The sequence below is a fragment of the Glycine soja genome, chromosome 11, assembly GCF_004193775.1.
Source record: "Glycine soja cultivar W05 chromosome 11, ASM419377v2, whole genome shotgun sequence".
NCBI lineage: Eukaryota > Viridiplantae > Streptophyta > Magnoliopsida > Fabales > Fabaceae > Glycine > Glycine soja.
Window position 1 is genome coordinate 13,881,808 of NC_041012.1, and position 22,462 is coordinate 13,904,269.

The 22,462-nt window shown below is 32.7% G+C and overlaps 1 protein-coding gene across 1 annotated transcript; it reads right to left on the reverse strand.

Annotated features, from left to right (window-relative positions):
- Positions 1-3,266: 3,266 nt before the first annotated feature.
- LOC114375580 (cytochrome P450 83B1-like) lies at positions 3,267-22,265 on the reverse strand. Its single transcript, XM_028333405.1, has 3 exons — positions 21,675-22,265; positions 21,005-21,347; positions 3,267-4,021 (listed from the first exon to the last, which is right to left on the reverse strand). Exons 1-3 carry the CDS (start codon positions 22,223-22,225, stop codon positions 3,416-3,418), a joined length of 1,500 nt encoding a protein of 499 aa, XP_028189206.1. The 5' UTR covers positions 22,226-22,265; the 3' UTR covers positions 3,267-3,415.
- Between the last annotated feature and the right edge of the window lie 197 nt (positions 22,266-22,462).

Genomic DNA, 22,462 nt, shown 5'->3' on the forward strand with positions numbered 1-22,462 from the left:
ACAGGGAACATCAAGGTTCAAGTAATCCAACTCTTAATCCTACCTATATTTTGATGCATGTTATACCTTTGTACTGCTAACTTGAGCATCAAAATGTCTTCACAAGTACACCTTTACCACCATTCGTGGAGGAGCTTACAAAAGAGCACCACTATGAGAAGGTTTTGCCAAATTCAATAAGAACAAATAGCAAATCAATGAAATATTTCTATTGGGATAAAAAAAGATACCATGTTTTGATCTGACCACTTCAATACCCAATAAATATTTGAGATCTCCAAGTTGTTTCATCTAAAATTCAAAGGCAATATTACTTTTTTGGTACTATAATTTGTGAAATAGAATGATGTTTTGGAGATGGCCGGTATAATTCCCATATAACGACAATGCCTTGGCAATGGTTTATATATATATATATATATATATATATATATATATATATATATATATATATATATACATTTTGCTGTTAAAACAAAAAAGATCATATCATCAACATAGATAATCATTGTGTAACCATATAAGTGAACTTAATACTACACCTTAATCAAAAAATTTAATGCTCAAGTTTAGAGGATTTTCCTTCACTTATATGGTATTCAATATTTTCATTATTACACAATGTGAAATTTCATTTCACAGCTATACTTCAACACTTTGATTATACCAAATGTCTTCATAGACTTTGTCAACCTACCAAACCAAGCTCTTAGATATTGTTTTAATCCATACAAAACTTTGTTTAATTTGCAAAGCTTCATGGCATCTAAATGAGATAGAACATTGTCATCTATTAAATAATATTTGCTAACACGTGTAGCATTACCGTATCCTGTATAGTTATGGATGCCTTTTCTTAAAGTAAATAAGTTCAATCCTGAAGCAAATATTAGTCCACTATTATTCAACGTTCGAACAAGTCTAAAACAAAGAGACAATTCTCAGGCACCAACCCATAAAACATAGCATGGGTCTAGAACATAGTAAATTTTACGTATACGCACGAAGGGAATGTTTCAAATTAGAAAATTTTATAATATGAAAATGAGAACTAAGAGTAATAATCCTTAGATTATAGTTATAGAAAATTAACGATTAAGATTAAAACTCGGTTAAGTAAAATCATGACTTTTATATTTATCTATTCTTCCTTAGCACTTCCGGATAGTCATTTATTGTTTCATCATGATTAAGTATATAAAAATCGAAATAGAAATTGCTCACGGTTTTATCATTAATCTGCCACACAGGTTAATAGAATAAGTATTTTATATGCTTTAATTATTTAATTTGTGGTAGAAATCCAGATGACATCTTTGTTTTGGCACCCACGTCACAATTTCATCTTGTTGTTAATTTTCGTTTTCAGTGGGTTTGATTGCAATCTTGCGTTTATTTTGTATATATAAATCTCTTTTCTAGTCATTGTATAAATCTCATCATGTATTGTGATTTACACGAACAAAACACTCCCTGCTACGACGTGAACAAAAGAGGAGGAAGGGGAGATTGGAAACGACTTTGCGCAAGTTGTTGAATATGAAAGTCATGTGATTTCACTTGATCGGATTTTAATCATAATCGTTAATTTTTTTTAATTTCTAATTATAATATAAGGATTGTTATTCTTAGTTCTTATTTTCTCATTTAAAACATCTACACATGAAAACATTTATAAATTTTACTTGCTCTGTTTCTGTTAATGACTTTTATATTTTATTTTTTAATTTAATATTCAATCAATGACATTTGGACATGTACATTTATAACTGCATTTGTAATCATGTTTTTCGTACTATAATTATAATGATTACTGTTTTCTACTGCATAATCTAAAAGGCCCACTTTTGTTTGATTGGATTTATTTTTTCCAAAATTACCTATCTGGCTATCAGCTGTCCATTAAAGTTGGTCATTTCTGTTTTGATAATTATAGAAACTTGATAAACGTTTGTGGTGTAATCCAATGGTATAATTAGGAGACAAGAAGGAAAGACAAAATAATAATATGATAAGTAATCTAATAAAAAAAATTGAAAAATAATAGGATACAAATGGTATGCAAGAAAAAATAGATAAACAATTCTAATTTTTCTTATATTTACTCATATCTTAAATTACCTTTTTATAACATAGCTCTTGTTTTTACTTTAATTTTTTGTATTCCATCACTTATCTTATTTTTTTTTTATAATTAAACTTGGAGGTGTAGAAAACTTCATGGTTAGTTACTTGTTTAAATATAAAGAAAAAAGTCATAAAATGTTAGAGTAAAATTTTTCTATTAAAAATTTATCAAATATCTTATTTGTTAATATTTTTAGTTTTTAACTTATAATGGTTGATACAAATAGTAATGACTTGTGTCCCTTAACCAAATGATACAGGAGTTGAATCTTGGTTGGTCCTTGATGTGAATCCCTCTTGTCTTGCTTTAATTCGAATCAATTTTAGGATGAAATTCGCACACCAATTGAGTCAGAAACGTATTGTTAACTTTTATACATTTCTCAACCTATAGAACTCGGATTGAAACGGTTCCAAATTGAGATGAAAGATGATGTTCTAAAACATAATTTAGACACAAAAAACACCCAAAAAAGTTAAGTAAAACTAGAGGTATACAAATAAGAAATTCGAACATAATTACAGAATTAGTATTGCAGAAAATTAGACAAGAAAACAAAAAACGTGAAAGGAAGAATAAGATATGCACCACAAGGAATGATGTTTGATAAGCCTTGAGGATCGCTACAAGCATTGAGCAATTCTTAATAAGATCAAATGATTTAAGAAAGAACCCTAACAGAGACAATTCTCACGCTTTAATGATAAAACCTAACAAAAGTCCCTTGTCTATTCACTTCAAAAAAATATTTATATAAATCAGTTCTCATGCACTTGGTAGAAAATAAAATAAAATAAAATCTCAACATTGTAAGCATAACTAAAATGCCTTAGTGATTAATTGAGGCATAATTAAGTGAGGCATGCAGGCCTCTAGATGTTGAGTCTCCTCATGCAATTGGATTACCCTCACATTAGCCACTATATGTTGCAAAGCTTCTTGGGTCTTTTAAGTACTTACTCTTGTCATGAGTCTTCTCATGCCTTTTATTAGGTCTTAGACTTCTTTCTAGGCTTGGGTCTAATCATTGATGTCCTCATCGATGGTTATGAAATAAATATTATTAGAAGAATATTCATTTTATGTACGCTTTTAATTCCCGATGAAAATTAATCACCATGTTCGTTCCAATATCACGTTGAACCAAAAAAAACATTTGTAATTTTAAATTATTTTATTTTTGAAAGGCATATAACTGCAACATGGTGATCCATTTTGCATACTCAAAATCAAAGCCCAAGCTAAAATGGCTTTATTACATTAGAGGCCCTTTGTTAGTTATTTCATTCACATACGTTTTTTGGCAACAAGGCAAAGATGATTCTTCTTGTGGCGAGCAAGTCCTGGCAGCCCCTCAGTGTCTATGTGTTCAGGTTTCATCCCTTGAGGCATTTCCCAATGGAATGAATTAAGAAGGTTTGCAGTTATGAGTTCCACTGTGGCAATTCCCAGTGATATTCCTGGGCAAATTCTGCGCCCTGCACCGAACGGAATGAACTCAAAATCTTGCCCCTTAAAATCTATCTCATTGTTCAAAAACCTCTCTGGGTAAAACTCTTCTGGGTCTTTCCAAGCCTCAGGGTCCCTCTGAATTGACCAACCATTCACATACACTATTGTCTTGGGTTGTATTTCGTACCCTTCTATTGTGAAACTTCTAATGGCTTCTCTTGGAACCAGTGGCGTTGGTGCATAAACCCTTAGTGTCTCTTTTATCACTGCCTTCAGATACACAAGCTTTTGAACATCCTCTTCCTCTATTAACTCTTTGTTGCCAGACAGGTTTCTAATTTCTTCTTGGGCTTTGCCCATTGCTCTTGGGTTCTTTATCAATCCGGTCATCACCCACACGGACGTAGCGGCAGTTGTATCAGTTCCAGCTATGAGTATGTCCTGTGATATAGTAAAGAATGAGCTAATATCAGAACTTTTTTCAATTTGTTAACATAGAGAAGAGACATAGTGGAAAAGAAGAAAGAAAGCTAAGATTTCATAACATTAACAATTGTAAAGTCTGTACAATACAAGGCATAAAAGAGTAATATATATACCTTTAATATTCCTTCTTTTCTGTTTGCTCATAATTTAATTTTGATTTGTTTTTAGCATGTAGAAGCTAAAGGATTGTTGGTCAAGAAACCAGTTCAGTTGTCCTAGAAGCTTAATACTCAATGTGTTTGTGCTATAATTTAGTTTTGTGACAATAACTAGGAAGCGTAATGATCAAATTCTTATTTGTGATGTGATGTTTTTGGGTCCATGTTTTCCATATGTTTCACGACACTGTATTGATGAACTAATAATATCCTAATGCGAAGAAGACAAAGCCTGATTAGTGAAAAAGCATGCTAGGCAGAAGAAGAAAAAAACATTTTCTAGATGATGCAACTCATTTAAATCCTTGGAAAATCATGTTTAGACACTCCTTGGATATTGTCATCAAAGAGAAAGAAAAAGAAATGAAATAAGTGATTAATATGATTAATGATATAATATTTACATTTTGAAAGTGTCCAAAAAATCAGGATTATATATCCTTACAAATTTTTGAACAGTTACAGTGGAATTCGTTCCCAACTTATTATTAGTTTTAACTAAACGAATCTATCTTTGTTTCCTAAAAAAATCAGCTCCAGTGATTTGTGAGGGTCCACATATGATTTATAACTGGGCATCCACTTACTAATTATAAACTAAAACATTAATAAAAGTGTAATATATCTCATTAACAACTCGTGATATAAATGGTAGAGACTTGTGTCTTAATCAGGTGATGAGGATTCGAATTCTAGTTAATCCTTGAATATAAAATAGACTTAAATATGTTTTTGATCCCTGATATATACCTATTATATTTTTAGTATCTAGTCCTTAATAAAATTTTTCTTCGGAAATTCCTATTATTTTAAAAGTTTTATATGAGGTTTCTATCGTTAGTCGGGATCCGTTAACGGCTTACGTGACCGTTAACCAGACACGTTGGCATGCGACATGTATTGTTAAGTGTCCTCGTTGGTTGAGTGGGATTACGTGTAGGAAAATTTTTTAATTAAAAACAATGTCATTTCTACAAGCTCCTTCTTCCTCTTTTCTGCAACCTTTTCACACACCACTGTCACCATCGAACAATGACACACGGTTAGAATTAATGTCTCGTGTAAGAGACATGTAACTTATGTAGGGACTAATAAATTAATAATTAATAATTAAGGATTAAATTGTAATTGGGTTAAATAGGAGAAGTTTCTAGGGATAACTGTTATTTGATGGGAGTAGTGATTATAAAAGGGATTAATACCCACTAACGTGAAACAAGGTCCCCTGAAACAAGGTCCCCTTCCTGGCAGAAAAGTATTCTCTTTAATATGTGGTTATTACAAACGTAGAGAGACAAAAAAAAATAATCAATGAAGTGAAATCTTATTTCTCTTCTCTTTTAAGAAATCGAAGTGCACCAAAGAGAATTCTCATTATTGAGAAAAGTACACATTATTTATCTATTATGTGTGAGAATCATAGGCTTTAAGATCAGTTTTCTATACTTGTTAATCCAGGAAACCCTTAAAATTTTTATATGTTTTATGAAATTTATGATTCTCCAAAAATGATTTATTTTCTCCCAATTATGCACAAACCTTAATTATGAAATTTAGGAATTTTATTTTTATGCTGTAAATATGATATTTTGTAAATAGAAAAAAGGGAGATTTTTTTTTCAAGAAATTATAATATTGGAAAAAGAAGTCAATTTTGTATTGATTGCTTTCAATTACTGCACAAGTACATGAAAGGCTTCTGCTGCCGCCATGTACGCACGTGAAGCATTTATTTGGAATGAAAGTGCACCATTTGTTTTGAACGCGGAGAAACACTTACGGAATTCTTGGAATTGCTATCTGTAGCTCACTTTTTGTTATTCTCAATCCTACGTATTTTTTTAAAAAATTATTGTTGAACGTGATTAAAGGATTGAAAGTTTATGCACTACAATTAAATTAACGTGAATGCTTTAAAATTATTGACAGCAGTAAATATTATATGCTATACATTTGTTTTAATGTGATTGAATTTCTATTATTTTATTGGTTATAATGTGAATGTATGATATTTATTTGGCCTGGAATGAAATTAATAAAATAAATATGAATTGTTAATAGCAATAAGTATGTGCAGGCCATATATTTGGTTGGAATTAAATGTATGATGAATTTGTTAGTCACCAAAATGGCTAAATTTATAAGGTTATTTAATTTCAAATTAACGATTATTTCAATTACTCATAAAATAATGGATGTTAAACTATATGATTATTGATTTATGGGTAATTAAAATTTATTGTTATAAGGCATTTATGGATCGTCCAAAGGTTGATTAGTTGTTCTTATAATTAATGAATATAATTGTAGGTGATTTGTGTGTGTCATTGGTTTTATTTATATACACAAAGGTAATAGGTACTACTAATTGGTTCATATTTAATTGCCAAATAATGTTAAGAGTTTTATTAGCATCATCATGTTTGTCTATTGTGTGTTCGTGTATCACCCAAAGGAGAACATCAAATACATTGACCGTTATCTGAACGAATCATATGTATGGCATGTGTTTTATGTCTCAAAATACTTATGTGAATTTTATTATAAAGAGAAAGTCCATTATAAAATTTGGAAAAGATTTAACACACTCGGCCTAATGCTCATGGGAATGATTGTTGCAGACAGTAATAAGATAGCTCTCCCTAAGAAGTGCTAAAAAGTTTACGAGGTTAGTGGAAGATCATTTTCAAACAACTGATAAGTCTCTTGCTGGAACATTAATGAGTACATTGACCATCATGAAGTTTGATGGTTCACGTACTATGCATGAACATGTCATTGAGATGACAAACATTGCAGTAAGACTTAAAACCTTGGGAATAACTGTGAATGAGAACTTTCTTGTTCAGTTTATTCTAAACTCATTACCGTCTGAGTATGGCTTGTTCCAAATGAGCTATAATACCATGAAAGTTAAATAGAATATGCATGAATTTCACAATATGTTAGTTCAGGAAGAAACGAGGCTTAAGAATCAAGGAAGTCACCCAGTCCATTATGTAAGCTACCAAGGGAATCAAGGAGCAAAAAAGAAATTTATGAAGAAGCATGATAAAGGCAAATGGTCATTAAAGATCAATGATGACTCTTTGCAAATCCAGAAGAAGGTATCAAAGGGCAATAGTTTCTAATTTTGAGGCAAATCTGGACACTTCCAGAAGGATTTCCTGAAGTGTAAATCTTGATTCGAAAAGAAAGGTGAGCTTAATGCTCTTGTATGTTTTGAATCAAACTTAATTGCCCATAATACATGGTGGATTGATTCTGGATGTACGACTTATGTTTCTAACATTATGGAGGGATTCCTTACAATACAAACCATAAACCCAAATGAGAAGTTCGTCTTCATGGGAAATAGAGTGAAAGCTCCAGTGGAAGCAGTCGGGACTTATCATTTAAAACTTGACACTGGACATCATTTAGATTTACTGGAAACTTTTTATGTACCTAGTTTATATAGGAATTTAGTTTCATTATCTAAACTTGATGTTACTAGATACTCTTTTAATTTTGGTAATGGATATTTCAGTTTATTTAAGCATAATCATCTTATTGGTACTGGTGTTCTTTGTGATGGTTTATATAAATTGAAATTAGATGGTTTGTATGCTAAAACCATTTTAACTCTGCATCATAATGTTGTCACTAAACGTAGTTTAGTGAATGAACGATCTGTTTTCTTGTGGCATAAACATTTAGGTCACATTTCTAGAGAAAGGATGGAAAGATTAATAAAAAAATGAAATTCTTCTTGATCTAGATTTTACGGATCTAAATATTTGTGTGGATTGTATTAAGGGAAAACAAACAAAACATACAAAGACATGAGCTACAAGAAGCACTCAACTTCTTGAAATTGTGCATACTAATATTTGTGGACCTTTTGATGTTAATTCTTTTTGAAAGGAAAGATATTGTGAATATAAGTATACAGGTTTTGATGATGCCAAAGTATTCACTTAATAAGCTCCGATTGATTCAAGATTGATTCAAGATCAAGCAAACAAGATCAAGAAAAGCTAAGGCCTTAGTCTATTTGTTAAAAGAATCTCATATTGATTGATATAAGTTTTGGCCTCAAAGTTTATTTTTGAAATGTTTTTAAAAAGATTGATCAGTTCAAAATAAGTATTTTTGAACTGGTAATTCATTACCAGGTGTTGTAATCGATTACCAGAGACAGATTGCACATGTCTTTTCAAAAGTTTTTGAAATTTGAATTTTTAAATTCTTGTAATCGATTACCAAGTTTCGGCGGTTACCAGTAACGAGACTTCAGAAAATCCTTTGAAAAGTCATGACTCTTCAAAATTTAACTGTATAATCGATTACCAGAATGTTGTAATTGATTACCAGTGAAAGAATTTCATAAAATACTTAGAAAAGACACATCTCTTCAAAATTGTTTTTGAGCAGCCACGAAAGGGCCTATATATGACTTCAAAAATATTTAGAGATTTTCAAAATAAAACCTAATTGTCAAATTCTCTCAAAAACTACTATTTGGCCAAACACTTGCAAATCAATTGAGAATTCTTCTAAGATCTTCAATTTGTATCATATACTCAAAAGGAGAGAAATCTTTCTGTACATCTTATAAACACAGTTGTAATCAAGAGACTGTTCATCTTTTGGCTTGTGAGAATTCTGAACACAAGGGTGAGGGATTCCAATGTGTGTTCAAAGGTTGTAAAGAGTTTACAAAGATAGTCAAAAATCTCAAGTGAGTTGCTTGAGGACTAAACGTAGGCACGAGAAATGGCCGAACCAGGATAAAACGAGTTTGCAATTCTCTTTTTCCTTATCTCGGTAATTTTTATTGCACTTATTTTGTCTTGCATAATTGAAGAACATTATCGAATTAATTGATTCTTCATCTTTTATATTTTGAACCTATCACAGATATTTTTAGAAAGGGATTAAAACTTGTTAATCGAAAAATTCTTTAAAACTTAATTCACACCCCCCCCCCCTTTCTTAAGTTATTGAGGCCACTTGTTCAACAAGTGGTATCAGAGCAGGATTATTGTCTAAAGTTTAAAAACTTCAAGAATAGTTATGGTATCATCAAACTTTCTATTTCCCGAGGGAAACTCCATTAATAGGCCTCCTATTTTTAATGGAGAGGGTTATCACTATTGGAAAACCCGTATGCAAATTTTCATAGAAGCTATAGATTTAAATATATGAGAAGCCATTGAAATTGGTCCCATCATGCCTACAATGGTAGTAGGAAATTAAATTATAGAAAAACCTAGAGAACAATGGGATGAAGATGAAAGAAGAAGGGTTTAATATAATTTAAAGGCCAAAAATATAATTACTTCTGCATTAGGCATGAATGAATATTTTAGAGTCTCAAATTATAGAAATGCAAAAGAAATCTGGAATACATTACAAGTAACACATGAAGGCACAACTGACGTGAAAAGATCTAGAATAAATACCCTCACACATGAATATGAACTTTTTAGAATGAATCAAAATGAGACCATACAAGATATGCAAAAGAGATATACACATATAGTTAATTATCATGCATCATTAGGAAAGATATTTCCTAATGAGGATCTCATTAACAAAGTGTTCAAATGTTTAAGCAGACAATGAAAACCAAAGGTAACTGCAATTGTAGAATCAAAAGATCTCATCAACATGTCTCTTGCAACTCTTTTTGGGAAACTTCAAGAACATGAAATGAAACTTATGAGACTTAACCAACATGAAGAAAATGACAAAAAGAAGAAAGGAATTGCACTTAAAGCCTCATCTTCTATTCTTGAAAAAAGTGACAAAGAAGGCTTGAATGAACATAACAATATAGAAGAAGATGATGATTTCAGTCTCTTCATAAAAAGATTCAATAAATTTCTAAGAAACAAAGGAAATCGAAAAAGATCAAACTTCAATCCAAAGAAGAAAGGAGAAGATTCCTCCTCAGTTCCAAAATGTTATGAATGCGATCAACCTAAACACCTAAGAGTTGAGTGTCCTATCTTCAAAAGAAGAATGGATAAATCTGACAAGAAAACCTTCAAAGATAAGAAAGGAAAGAAAACTTATATCACTTGGGAAGATAATAACATGGATTCATCAAGTGATTAAAAAAATGAAGTAGTAAATCTAAGTTTCATGGCCAAAAACTATGAAAGCGAAGAAGAGGTAACATCTTCTAACTAAAGCTCATCTATTTCTTTTGATGAACTTCAAGATACATTCAATAACTTGCATAAAGAATCTGTCAAACTTGCCAAATTATTTTCATTTTCTAAGAAAACTATTTTAAATTTAGAAAAGAAAGTTTTGAAATTAAATGTAGAATTATAAAATCTTAAAGCAGAAGTTAAAACATTAAAACCAATAGATACAAACCAATCCTCTACTAAATGTTTAATACAAGAAAGCAATGAAGCATCTCATTCATGTAAATATTGTAAAATATTTAAAGAAGAAATTAAAGATGTAAAAGATTCTCTTTCCAAATTTACTCTTGGCAAAAATAATTTAGATATTATACTAGGAAAACAAATATGTGTTTTTGATAAGGCTGGATTGGGGTATAAACCTAAAAAACAACAAAAGATGTATAAAAATTTCTTTACATCTACTCAAAAGATTAGTTCTCTTTTCTTGACATGTTTTTACTATGGAAAAAAAAGACATAGTGCATCAACATGTTATTTTAGGAAAAATAGTAGTAGCATTGGAAAAATGGTATGGGTTCCAAAAGAATCTTTAGTCAAAACTAACATTCAAGGACTCAAGAAAATTTGGATACCTAAATCAAAAATATGATTATATGAATGAAGGATTCTTTGAAGTAGAGTTGGTACATTGATAGCGGTTGCTCTAAACACATCCTAAGAATAGTGGACATGTGACCTATGGAGACAACAACAAAGGTAAAATTCTTGGAGTTGGAAAAATAAGTATGAATCCTTCTATCTCCATAGAAAATATTTTACTTGTTGATGGTCTTAAGCATAGTTTACTAATTGTTAATCAATTATACGAAAAGGCTTTTTGGTGTCATTTGATTCTCATAATTGCTTTATTGAAAGTAAACATGACAAGAAAATAAAACATGTAGGACATAGAACTAATAATGTATACATGATAAATCTAGATAAAACCCCAAATCATGCTCAATGCTTTCTAAGCAAAGAGGATGAATCATGGTTGTGGCATAGGATAATTGCTCATATAAATATGAAACATCTAAATAAATTAATTTCAAAAGATTTAGCAATTGGATTTCCAAAACTCAGATTTGAAAAGGATAGATTATGTGATGCATGTCAAAAGAGAAAACAAGTAAGGGTCCCTTTCAAATCAAAGAATATTGTTTCTATCACTCAACCCTTACAACTTTTGCTCATGGACCTCTTTGGTACTTCTAGAACTATGAGTTTTGATGGAAATTATTATGCTCTTGTCATAGTAGATGATTATTCAAGATTCACATGGACTCTATTTCTTACTCACAAAAGAGATTCATTTCATGCTTTTAAGAAACTTGCTAAAATCATTCAAAATAAGAAAAATATCAACATTGCATCCATTAGAAGTGATCATGGAGGAAGATTTGAGAATAAAGATTTTGAATTATTTTGTGATGAAAATGGGATAGAATATAATTTTTCTGCACCTAGAATTCCTCAACAAAATGGAGTAGTTGAGAGGAAAAATAGATCATTAGAAGAATTAGCCAAAACTTTACTTAATGATACAAATCTTCCTAAATATTTTTGGGTTGAAGCTGTTAATACTGCATTTTATATAATGAATAGAGCATTAATTAGACCTATCTTAAAGAAAACACCATATGAACTATACAAAGGAAGAAAACCAAATATTTCCCATATTCATATTTCTGGATGTAAATGATTTGTGTTAAATAATGAGAAAGACAACTTGGACAAGTTTGATGCAAAATCAGATGAAGGTATATTTCTTGGCTATTCTTTGAATAATAAAGATTTTAGAATTTATAATAAAATAACTATGATTATTGAAGAATCAATACATGTTTTTATGAGACTAACCCTATAAGGCCAAGAAAGGAAGTACTTGATGATATTACAGATTCTTTAGAAGATATGCATATTCATGAAAAAGGTCACAAAGGCAAAGAAGATGGAAATAGTAAAGACTCTCAATTCAAAGAAAATCAAACAAATGTGGATCTTCAAAAGGAGTGGAGAACTTCAAGGTATCATCCTCTTGATAATATCATAGGTGACATCTCAAAAGGAGTAACAACTCGACACTCTCTTAAAGATGCATGCAATAATATGACTTTTGTCTCTTTAATTGAACCTAAAAACATAAATGAAACCATAATTGATGAACATTGGGTTATTGTTATGCAAGAGGAATTAAATCAATTTGAAAGAAATCAAGTTTGAGAATTAGTTGATAAACCTAATGATCATCCAATTATTGGAACTAAATGGGTATTTAGAAACAAATTGGATGAACATGGAATAATTATTAGAAATAAGGCTAGATTAGTGGCTAAAGGATATAACCAAGAAGAAGGAATAGATTATGAAGAAACTTATGCTCCAGTGGTTAGATTAGAAGCCATTAGAATTTTACTAGCCTTTGCATCAATAATGGATTTCAAACTTTATCATATGGATGTTAAAAGTGCATTTTTAAATGGTTTTATTCAAGGAGTGTATGTTGATCAACCTCCTGAATTTAAAAATTCAAATTTTTCCAATCACGTTTTTAAATTGAAAAAGGCTCTATATGGTTTAAAACAAGCCCTTAGGGCTTGGTATGAATGATTGAACAACTTTCTTTTAGAAAAAGGCTTTACAAGAGGAAAGGTCAATACCACACTTTTCATTAAAAGAAAAATGCATGCTATTCTGTCAGTTCAAATTTATGTAGATGGTATAATCTTTGGTTCTACTAATGATTCCTTAGTAAAGAATTCTCTAAAGATATGCAAAAGTGAATTTGAAATGTCCATGATGGGTGAGTTAAATTTCTTTCTTGGACTACAAATAAAACAAACCAAAAATTAAATATTTATTAGTCAAGCAAAATATTGCAAAGAATTGCTTAACAGATTTGGCATGGAAAATGCTAAACAAATGGTCACCCCTATGAGCACTACTTGCTATTTGGATAAAGATGAAGTCAGTCAATCAGTAAACATAAAGAAATATAAAGGTATGATTGGATCTCTTCTTTGTTTATCAGCAAGTAGACCTGATATCATGTATGTGTGCCTGATATCAAGTCAATCCCAAAGAATCTCACCTAGTGTCGTTAAAGAATAATGAGATATTTATTAGACACTATAAATCTAAGATTATGATATCCTAAGAATTCTTCATATAACTTAGTAGGATACTTTGACTCTGATTTTGCTGGATGCAAAACCAATATAAAAAGCACTGGTGGGACTTGTCACTTTATTGGTTCTGCACTGGTATCATGGCATAGCAAAAAGCAAAATAGTGTTGCCTTATCAACTGCAGAAGCGAAATATATTCCTGCTGGAAGTTTTTGTGCACAAATCGTTTGGATGAGACAACAACTTTTTGATTATGACTTAATGCTTGATCATATACCTATCCATTATGACAATACAAGTGCAATCAACCTATCCAAAAATCCTATTCTGCACTCTAGAACAAAACATATTGAAATAAGGCATCACTTCCTTAGAGATCATGTTCAAAAGGGGGATTGCATATTAGAGATTGTTGACACAAAGAATCAATTGACTGATATCTTTACAAAACCTCTTCCCAAAGAAATTTTCTTTGCTATTAGAAGAGAATTAGGACTTATGGACCTATATGACTTAGATTCCTAATCCATTTAACTGCCTATGATGTTTGTTATCTTGAATATTTCATGTTTTTAGGGCCTGGTAATCGATTACCAACAACTATAACCAATTACCATAGAACAAATTTTCTGTAATTGATTACCAGAGGCAATTAGGCAGTTTCTTCCCACATCTATAATCGATTACAGAAGACTGTAATAAATTAAAACTCGCCCTTGCCTATAAAAACAATATTTTCTCTCTCTAATTACAGAACCTCCAACCTCCCTCTCTCTCTAATGGCTCCCCTCCTTCTCAAATCTTCCAAACCTCATAACTTTCTCATTTCTTCACCAAATCGCATCAAACAAAGTGTGAAGTTCATCATTTTCAATTCTCTACAAATCCCACCAATCAAAATCTTCAGAAAATTCACTAAATGGCAGAATCATCCAAGAAATGCAAGGATTCATCTTCCTCTACCACCACTGTAGGCCAACGCTGTCACGGTGCTTTCGATGACTCTCCAGCACCACCCAATCCTTCCCTTTCCTCACCACGCTCACTAACTCTGTTTTCCTCTGATGATCAACGTTAGAGGTATTACTCCTCCTTTTCAAATCATGTCATTCTTGATCCTAAATTTCTGGATTTTGATTTCTTTGAGGGAGAAACCTTTGACTATTATCAAGTATTCCAAAACTCTAAATTAGTAGACTTTATGACTCTAAAATTTCCTTATTATCCTGAATTAGTTCAAGTCTTCTATAATAATTTGGAAGTTCATGATTGAGTCATATTCTCTGAGGTACACAAAATACCTATTGTTGTTGATCAGTCATTATTCTATTCTCTTACCAAATTAAGTAGTCAAGGTGTACCTTTTGAGGGAACCTTAGTTGATGACTGGAAATCCATTTATTCTAGTCATGATGCTTGAATAATGGTTTGTGTTGAAAATGCTTATATGATTGGTTTTTTGCTTATTGGTTCTTTTTCCTTTGAGTGTTGCATCATGCATTCTATTTTGTGTCGAGTATTACTTCCTCGTTCCACAAATCTTGCTCAAGCTTTTGAGGAAGATTTAATCCTATTATGGGCCTTGCAAACTGGCCGTCAAATTGATTGGATCCATCTTGTTCGCTACCTTATGCATAAGGCATTACGGGCAAATGCACCTCTCCCTTATCCCCACCTTATTACTCTGATTCTGCAGCACTTCAATATTCCCCCGGTTAATGAACCTTTTGTCAAGGTTAAATGTTCCTTTGCCATTGGAGCCACTGCAGTTGCGTCCTTTAGGTATAGGAAGGATCTGGATGGTCAATGGGTTCTTAAACAAGACCTCCTGCCTAATGCTCCCGATGAATGCACTCCATCTCCACCACCAAGGGATCCCTCCTCTTCATTGCTGAATGATGTTCTTAATAAGCTTCGGGATGTTCGTGTCTTTTTTGGAGACCGATTTGATTCCATGGATTCACGTGTTACACGACTTGAGGATGATATGAGCTTTATTTGTCGTTGCTTTGATCCTCTGGCTGATCATTAGAGTTTATCCCGTGTCATCATTTTTAGCACTTTATAACTTTATGTTTCTTAGCATTTCAGACTTCATGCCTATGGTTATTTAGGCTTTGATACATTTTAGGTTCTATTATGTTGCCTTTAAATTATTCTGTTTGAATGTTTAGGACTTGGTACTTTCAATTATTATTAATCATGTTATGGTACTGCTATATTGTTTGTTTAGGACTTGGAACTTTAAATTATTTGATTTAAAGCCTTGTGTATGATTTTTCTACTCCTCCCTTGTTTTTGATGTTGCCAAAGGAGGAGAAATAGCTAAAAGGTAAGGGGATTTTTGTTTGGAAATATCTTTTGAACATATGTTTTCAACTATGCAATTATTGAAAACTTAAGGGGGAGTGAACGCCACAAATTGATACTTTCTTTACTCTTTCCCTACAGATGGTTGTCATCATCAAAAAGGGAAAGAATGTGAATTTAAGTATACAAGTTTTGAGCATACAGGTTTTGATGATGCCAAAGTATAAGCAAACAAGATTGCTTTAAGATTAATTCAAGGTCACGCAAACAAGATCAAGAAAAAGATAAGGCCTTAGTCCATTTGTTAAAAGAATCTCATATTGATTGATATAAGTTTTGGCCTCAAAGTTTAATTTTCAAATGTTTTTCATCAGTTCAAAATATCGATTATCAGGTGTTGTAATTGATTACCAGAGATAGATTGCACATGACTTTCCAAAAGTTTTTGAAACCTGAATTTTTAAATTCTTGTAATCAATTACCATGTTTCAATAATCGATTACCAGCAATGAGACTTCAGAAAATTCTTTGAATTATTAGAATGTTGTAATCGACTACAGTGAAAGAATTTCAGAAAATATTTTGAAAAGAATTTCAGAAAATATTTTGAAAATCGCGTGCGCGTGCGCGTGCGCGTGCGCGTGCGCGTGCGCGTGCGCGTGCGCGTGCGCGTGCGCGTGCGCGTGCGCGTGCGCGTGTGCGTGTGCGTGTGCGTGTGCGTGTGTGTGTGTGTGTGTGTGTGTGTGTGTGTGTGTGAAAGCAAAAACCTAATTGTCAAATTTGAGTTTGGCCAAACACTTGCAAATCAATTGAAAATTATTCTAAGATCTTCAATTTGTATCATCTGCTCTAAATGAGATACATTTTTATGTACATCTTATAAACACAGTTGTAATCAAGAGATTGTTCGTCTCTTAGCTTTTGAGAATCCTGAACACAAGGGTGAGGGATCCCAATGTGTGTTCAAAGGTTGTAAAGAGTTTACAAAGATAGTGAAAAATCTCAAGTGAGTTGCTTGAGGACTGGACGTAGACACGGGAAGTGGCCGAATCAGGATAAAACGAGTTTGCAATTTTCTCTTTCCTTATCTTCGTTATTTTTATTACACTTATTTTGGCTTGCATAATTGAAAAACATCAACGAATTAATTGCTTCTTCATCTTTTATATTATGAACCTATCACAAATATTTTAAAAAGGGAATTAAAACTTGTTAATAAAAAAATTCTTTAAAACTTAATTCACTCCCCTCTTTTAAGTTATTGAGGTCACTTATTCAACATATAGTTTATCACCTTTATTGATGACTATTCACGTTACGGTTATGTCTACTAACTGCATGAGAAATCTCAGATAGTGAATGCCTGGTGAAAGTTATTAGGTCTGATAGAGGTGGTGAATAGTACAAAAGATACAATGAAACTGGGCAACACCCAGGTCCATTTGCTAAACTTCTTAAAAAAATGCGGCATTTGTGTGCAATACACAATGCCTGATACACCACAACAAAATGGTGTATCATAAAGGCATAATAGAACTTTAATGAATATGGTTAGGAGTATATTAAGCAATTCAACTTTACCCGTATCTTTCTAGATGTGCAAGGTTCATTGAAAATGGTGAAATCAGTAGGAGTACAGTTTCACGAGATGTGGAAATTAAAGAAGTTAGAGTGTAAGTCCGTTTAGATTATGCCTCTAGCAATAAGGTGATTACTCCTTTAGTTGTTGTTCCAAAAAATAATGAAGAGGAGCAACACAATAATGAGTCCATGATACATAATGAATCTATTATGGAAGAACCATAAGAAGTTGCATTAAGGAGGTCTCAAAGAGAAAGGAGAACAACTATTTCGAATTATTATGTGGTATACCTACATGAAACAGAAATAGACTTAAGCATTAATGGTAATGATCCAGTTTCATTTTCACAAGCGACAAGCTATGATAATTTTGAAAAGTGGTTAAATGCCATGAAAGAAGAGATAAATTCCATGGAACATAATGATATTTGGGACCTTGTAGAATTGTCAAAGGGTTGTAAGAGAGTTGGTTGTAAGTGAGTCTTCAAGACTAAACGTGACTTTCATGACAATCTGGAATGTTACAAGGCTAGACTTATTGCTTAGGGATTTACTTAAAAAGATGACATTGATTATAAAGAGACATTTTCACCTATCTCACGAAAGGATTCTTTCAGGATTATCATGACATTAGTAGCCCATTATGACTTGGAACTACATCAGATGGATGTGAAAATTGTCTTTGTTAATGGAGCTTTAGAGGAGAATGTTTACATGGACCAACCAGATGGGTTCTCAGATTAAGGAAAGGAACACATGATGTTCAAATTAAAGAAATCAATATACATTCTTAAGCAAGCTCCTCACCAATGGTATTTAAAGTTTAATGATACCATTCCTTCCTTTAGAATTAAGGAAAATACTGTTGATCAATGTATATATCTGAAGGTCAGTGGGAGTAAGGTCATTTTTCCAATTCTGTATGTTGATGATATCTTGCTTGCAATTAATGATCTTGATCTTTTTCATGAGACTAAGAAATTTCTCTCTAACAACTTTGAAGTGAAAGATATGGGTGAGGTAAGCTATGTGATAGGGATAGAAATATTTTGTAGTAGATCACAAGGATTGTTAGACTTATCTCAAACATCATATATCAATATTTACTAGAGAGATTCAAGATGAAAAAGTGTTCAACATCACCTATTCTAATTTATAAATGAGACAAATTTAGTCTCACACAATGTCCTAAAAATGATATGGAACGAAAACAAATGGAAGTCATTCTATATGCATTAGTTGTTGTTGCATCTACTTTGAAAGCTGAATTTATAGCATGTTTTGAGGCTACAATTCAGACTAATTTGTTGTGAAACCTTATTTAAGGGCTTAGAATTGTCGACAGTATTGTTAGGCCACTAAAAATGTATTGTGATAACTTTGCAACAATATTTTTCTAAGAATGACAAGTATTCTAAGGGTGCTAAGCATATGGAATTGAAGTACTTTGTTGTGAAGGAAGAAGTTCAGAAACAAAGAGTGTCAATAGAGTATATTAACACAAACTTTATGATAGTTGATCATTTGACAAAGGGATTACCGCCCAAGACATTTATAGAACATGTTGAAAGTATAGGCATTATTGTTATTGGTGATCGTTAAGTGTAATTTACCTTATGCATTTTAGTGACACTCTAAGCTCATTTATGATATGTTTCTAATTACTTGTTCTATATGTTTACATGCATATTTGTATTAGAGTAATGTTAATAGGTTTTGTCTTGAATAAAGACATTATGTTGGACCAATTATGTACTCCTAACTAATGGTCATATTAAGGAGAAGACTAATTTATAGTACATGGAAGGGACTATGTCAATTAAGTGATGTGCAACTATCATGACTTGAATTGGTTCATATTCTTAATCATGAAATTATGATGTACTCAATGTATAGAACGGTTTAGTCATTTAAATGCGCATTATGTTAGTTTAATCTATTTATTTATTTAGTCCATAATATTTATTAATGTCATATGAGCCAAGTGGGAGAATGTTAGAATTAATGTGTCATGTAAGAGACATGTGACTTGTGTAGGAACTAATAAATAAATAATTAATAATTAAGGATTAAATTATAATTGGGTTAAATAGGAGAAGTTTCTAGGGGTAACTGTTACATGATGAGAATAGTGGTTATGAATGGGATTAATACTCACTAACGTGAAGTAAGGTCTCCTTCCTAACAGAAAAGTGTTTTGTTTAATATCTGGTTATCACAAACGTAGAGAGACAGAAAGAATATTCAAAGGAGTGAAATCTTGTTTCTCTCCTCTTCCAAGAAAACAAAGTGCACCGGAGAGAAATTTCATTATGGAGACATGTACGCATTGTTTATCTATTATGTGTGAGAATCATGGATTTTAATATCTTATTAGTTTCCTATAATTGTTAATCTAAGAAATCCTTAAAATTTTTACACCAACACCACCAAACCATAGATCGCGATACCAACACACCACCACGGCATGAACACGAAGCGCAAACACTGCCATCGTCTTACAACACCATTGTGCCCCTATTCATGTGCCCGAACAAAAACAAGGAATAAAAAATGTCATTTTGGGATGGTGATGGTGAACCAGATCTGAAGAAGGATGGAGATGGTGGCTGCGAGTTGCAATGCAAGCACGACCTCCCTCTGCTCCTCGATGCGGGCAATGGTGGAGGACTTGCACTTCGGGATGGAGGTCTTGCAACAGTGGAGGGATTCGAGGGTTTCTTTGGAGAGGGAATCAAGATATTGGGATTTCTCGACAACGGAGTGTTGGAGGGAGGAGAAGTGGGTGGAGAGGGTGGTGAAGAGGTTGGTGCATTTGGTGAGAATGGTTTATTTGCTTTGAGTTCATCAAAGAATTGCTAGACCCTCGTCGCCATTGGAGAGTGCTAAGACTCCTTTCTCAAACTGAAATCGAAAATCGTGCTCGCAGAGCTCCTCCATACCACACCTCCGTCGGACCCCGACCTATCCGCCACGCTCAAATCCATGTGGAGGAAGATGGACGTAGCGATGTTGCTATGGTTCATGGTGTCAAAGCGGAGGGAGTCAGCATTGCTGTGAGAAGAGATAGCGGCGGCGATGGAGGAGGCAGTGGACCCAGCCTAGCTGGTGGTAGAGGCAATGGAGAGAGAAAGAGAGAAACAAACGATAAAAGGAATAAAAAACAACATCGTTTCTGCTTTTTAAAAATTAAAAAGAAAAATTTACGTGTAATCTCACTCAGCCAACGGGTATACATGGTAACACATGTCACAATGCCAATGTGTCTGATTAATGGTCACGTAAGCAGTTAACGAATTCCGACCAACGACACAAATCTTGAACAAAACTTTTAAAATATTAGAAACTCGATTCAAAGAAAAAATTTATTAGGAACTATATGCCAAAAATGAATATATACGAGGAACAAAAATATATTTAAGCTTATAAAATAAATCGTTTTGAAAGATGAATATTCGTCTCTCATGTGTAAGTTCAAGATTTCCAACAAAAAAACTACATGAATTGCAGATGTACATGGAGTTAATTAAAGACCAAAGTTCTAAGAAATTAAAAGGGGAAAGCATGAGCACATACCAAGATGATAGCTTTGATTTGATCATCGGTGAGGTCGATTGACAAGCGACCCTGCTTCTTCAGCTCAAGCAACAGATCAACAAGATCCTTCTCTTCGTTCTGTTTCACTTTCACCCTATTAGGATCAAGGTGCTCGTCAAGCACTTCCTGCAAGAACCTATCCAACGCCTCGAAAGTCTTTTCGAGACGAGTAACCATCCCGGTGAGTTTATCAATCCACCCCAAGAACGGAATGTAATCCGAAACAAAAAAAGAGAGCAACATAGCTTGCGAGTCATTAAGCAGCCCATGGAACCTGCTTTTTTCGGCGCCGTCGTCATCATACTTCCTCCCAAAGGCAAGCCTGTACAGTGACGGATCCAGAATATTTCTTAACGAAGATAAAATAAAATTTAATATTTTCTCAGATAAAAAATAAAATAAACTCTATTAAAAGAATATTAAAAAAATTAAACATAATAAAAACTAAAAACATAAAGCAAAAAAATTTAATATTAATTTATTTTCTTTTTTATCCTTTTCAACTTTCTACATTCATTTTTTATAATAATTTTCTAATGGAAACAACACCTAATTTTTATGGGAATAAAAAAATTATTCATTATATTAAGTAAAAAAATTTACTCAGGACAATTGTCCCTAATTGCTTTATAGATAGATCCATCCTTGCCTGCATATTATAGCGCTTGATACCGCCATCAAAACCTCGGTCAAGTTGGTTGTTTTGGAAGAATCAACGTGGGATGATACGATCTGCAGCATTCGCTTGGCCTCGGATTTTCTGACATGGGAGAAAGCGGAGATTCTCTTGGAGCTGAAGAAATGGACAACGCAGATTTTTCTGATTTCTCTCCAGTGGTCGTTGTAGGGAGAGAAGATAAGCTCAAGGGCATTGTAGGTTAATTTTAGAGGGCCGAGAGAGGGAGGTCTTGTGCACACGTCCAGATCGTGGTCTTTGAGGACTTCTTTGGCGAGTTTTGGAGAGGAAACGACGAGGGCTGGCTTGAAGCCGATTCGGAGGGAGAAAAGGGGACCGTAGGTCTTTGAGAGCTGCCCTAGTTGGAGATTGAGCTTCGAAGCGTCGAGTTGGTGAAGGTTGCCGATTATGGGAAGGCCTCTTGGACCTGGTGGACGTGGCGGGTTGTTTTTGTTGGCTTTGAAGAGGATCAATAGCAACACTACTGCAGGAAGAGCTATGAGTATGTACACAAGTGGCAACATTTTGGATAAGACAGAACGAGCAAGCAAGTTAGAAAATTCTAGTGTGTAGTCATAATCAATATATATAATCAACGAGTCTGGCTCTGTTTTGTTTAATGTGTGAATATTATAAATTACGGATCCCAAAAAAATCAATAAATGGAATAAATCTGTCAATATTCTCAATTTTTTATTTTCCTTTATTTGCAGGATAAAATAGGTTGTTGTTTTACTTTTTTTTACTGTATAATGTACGGG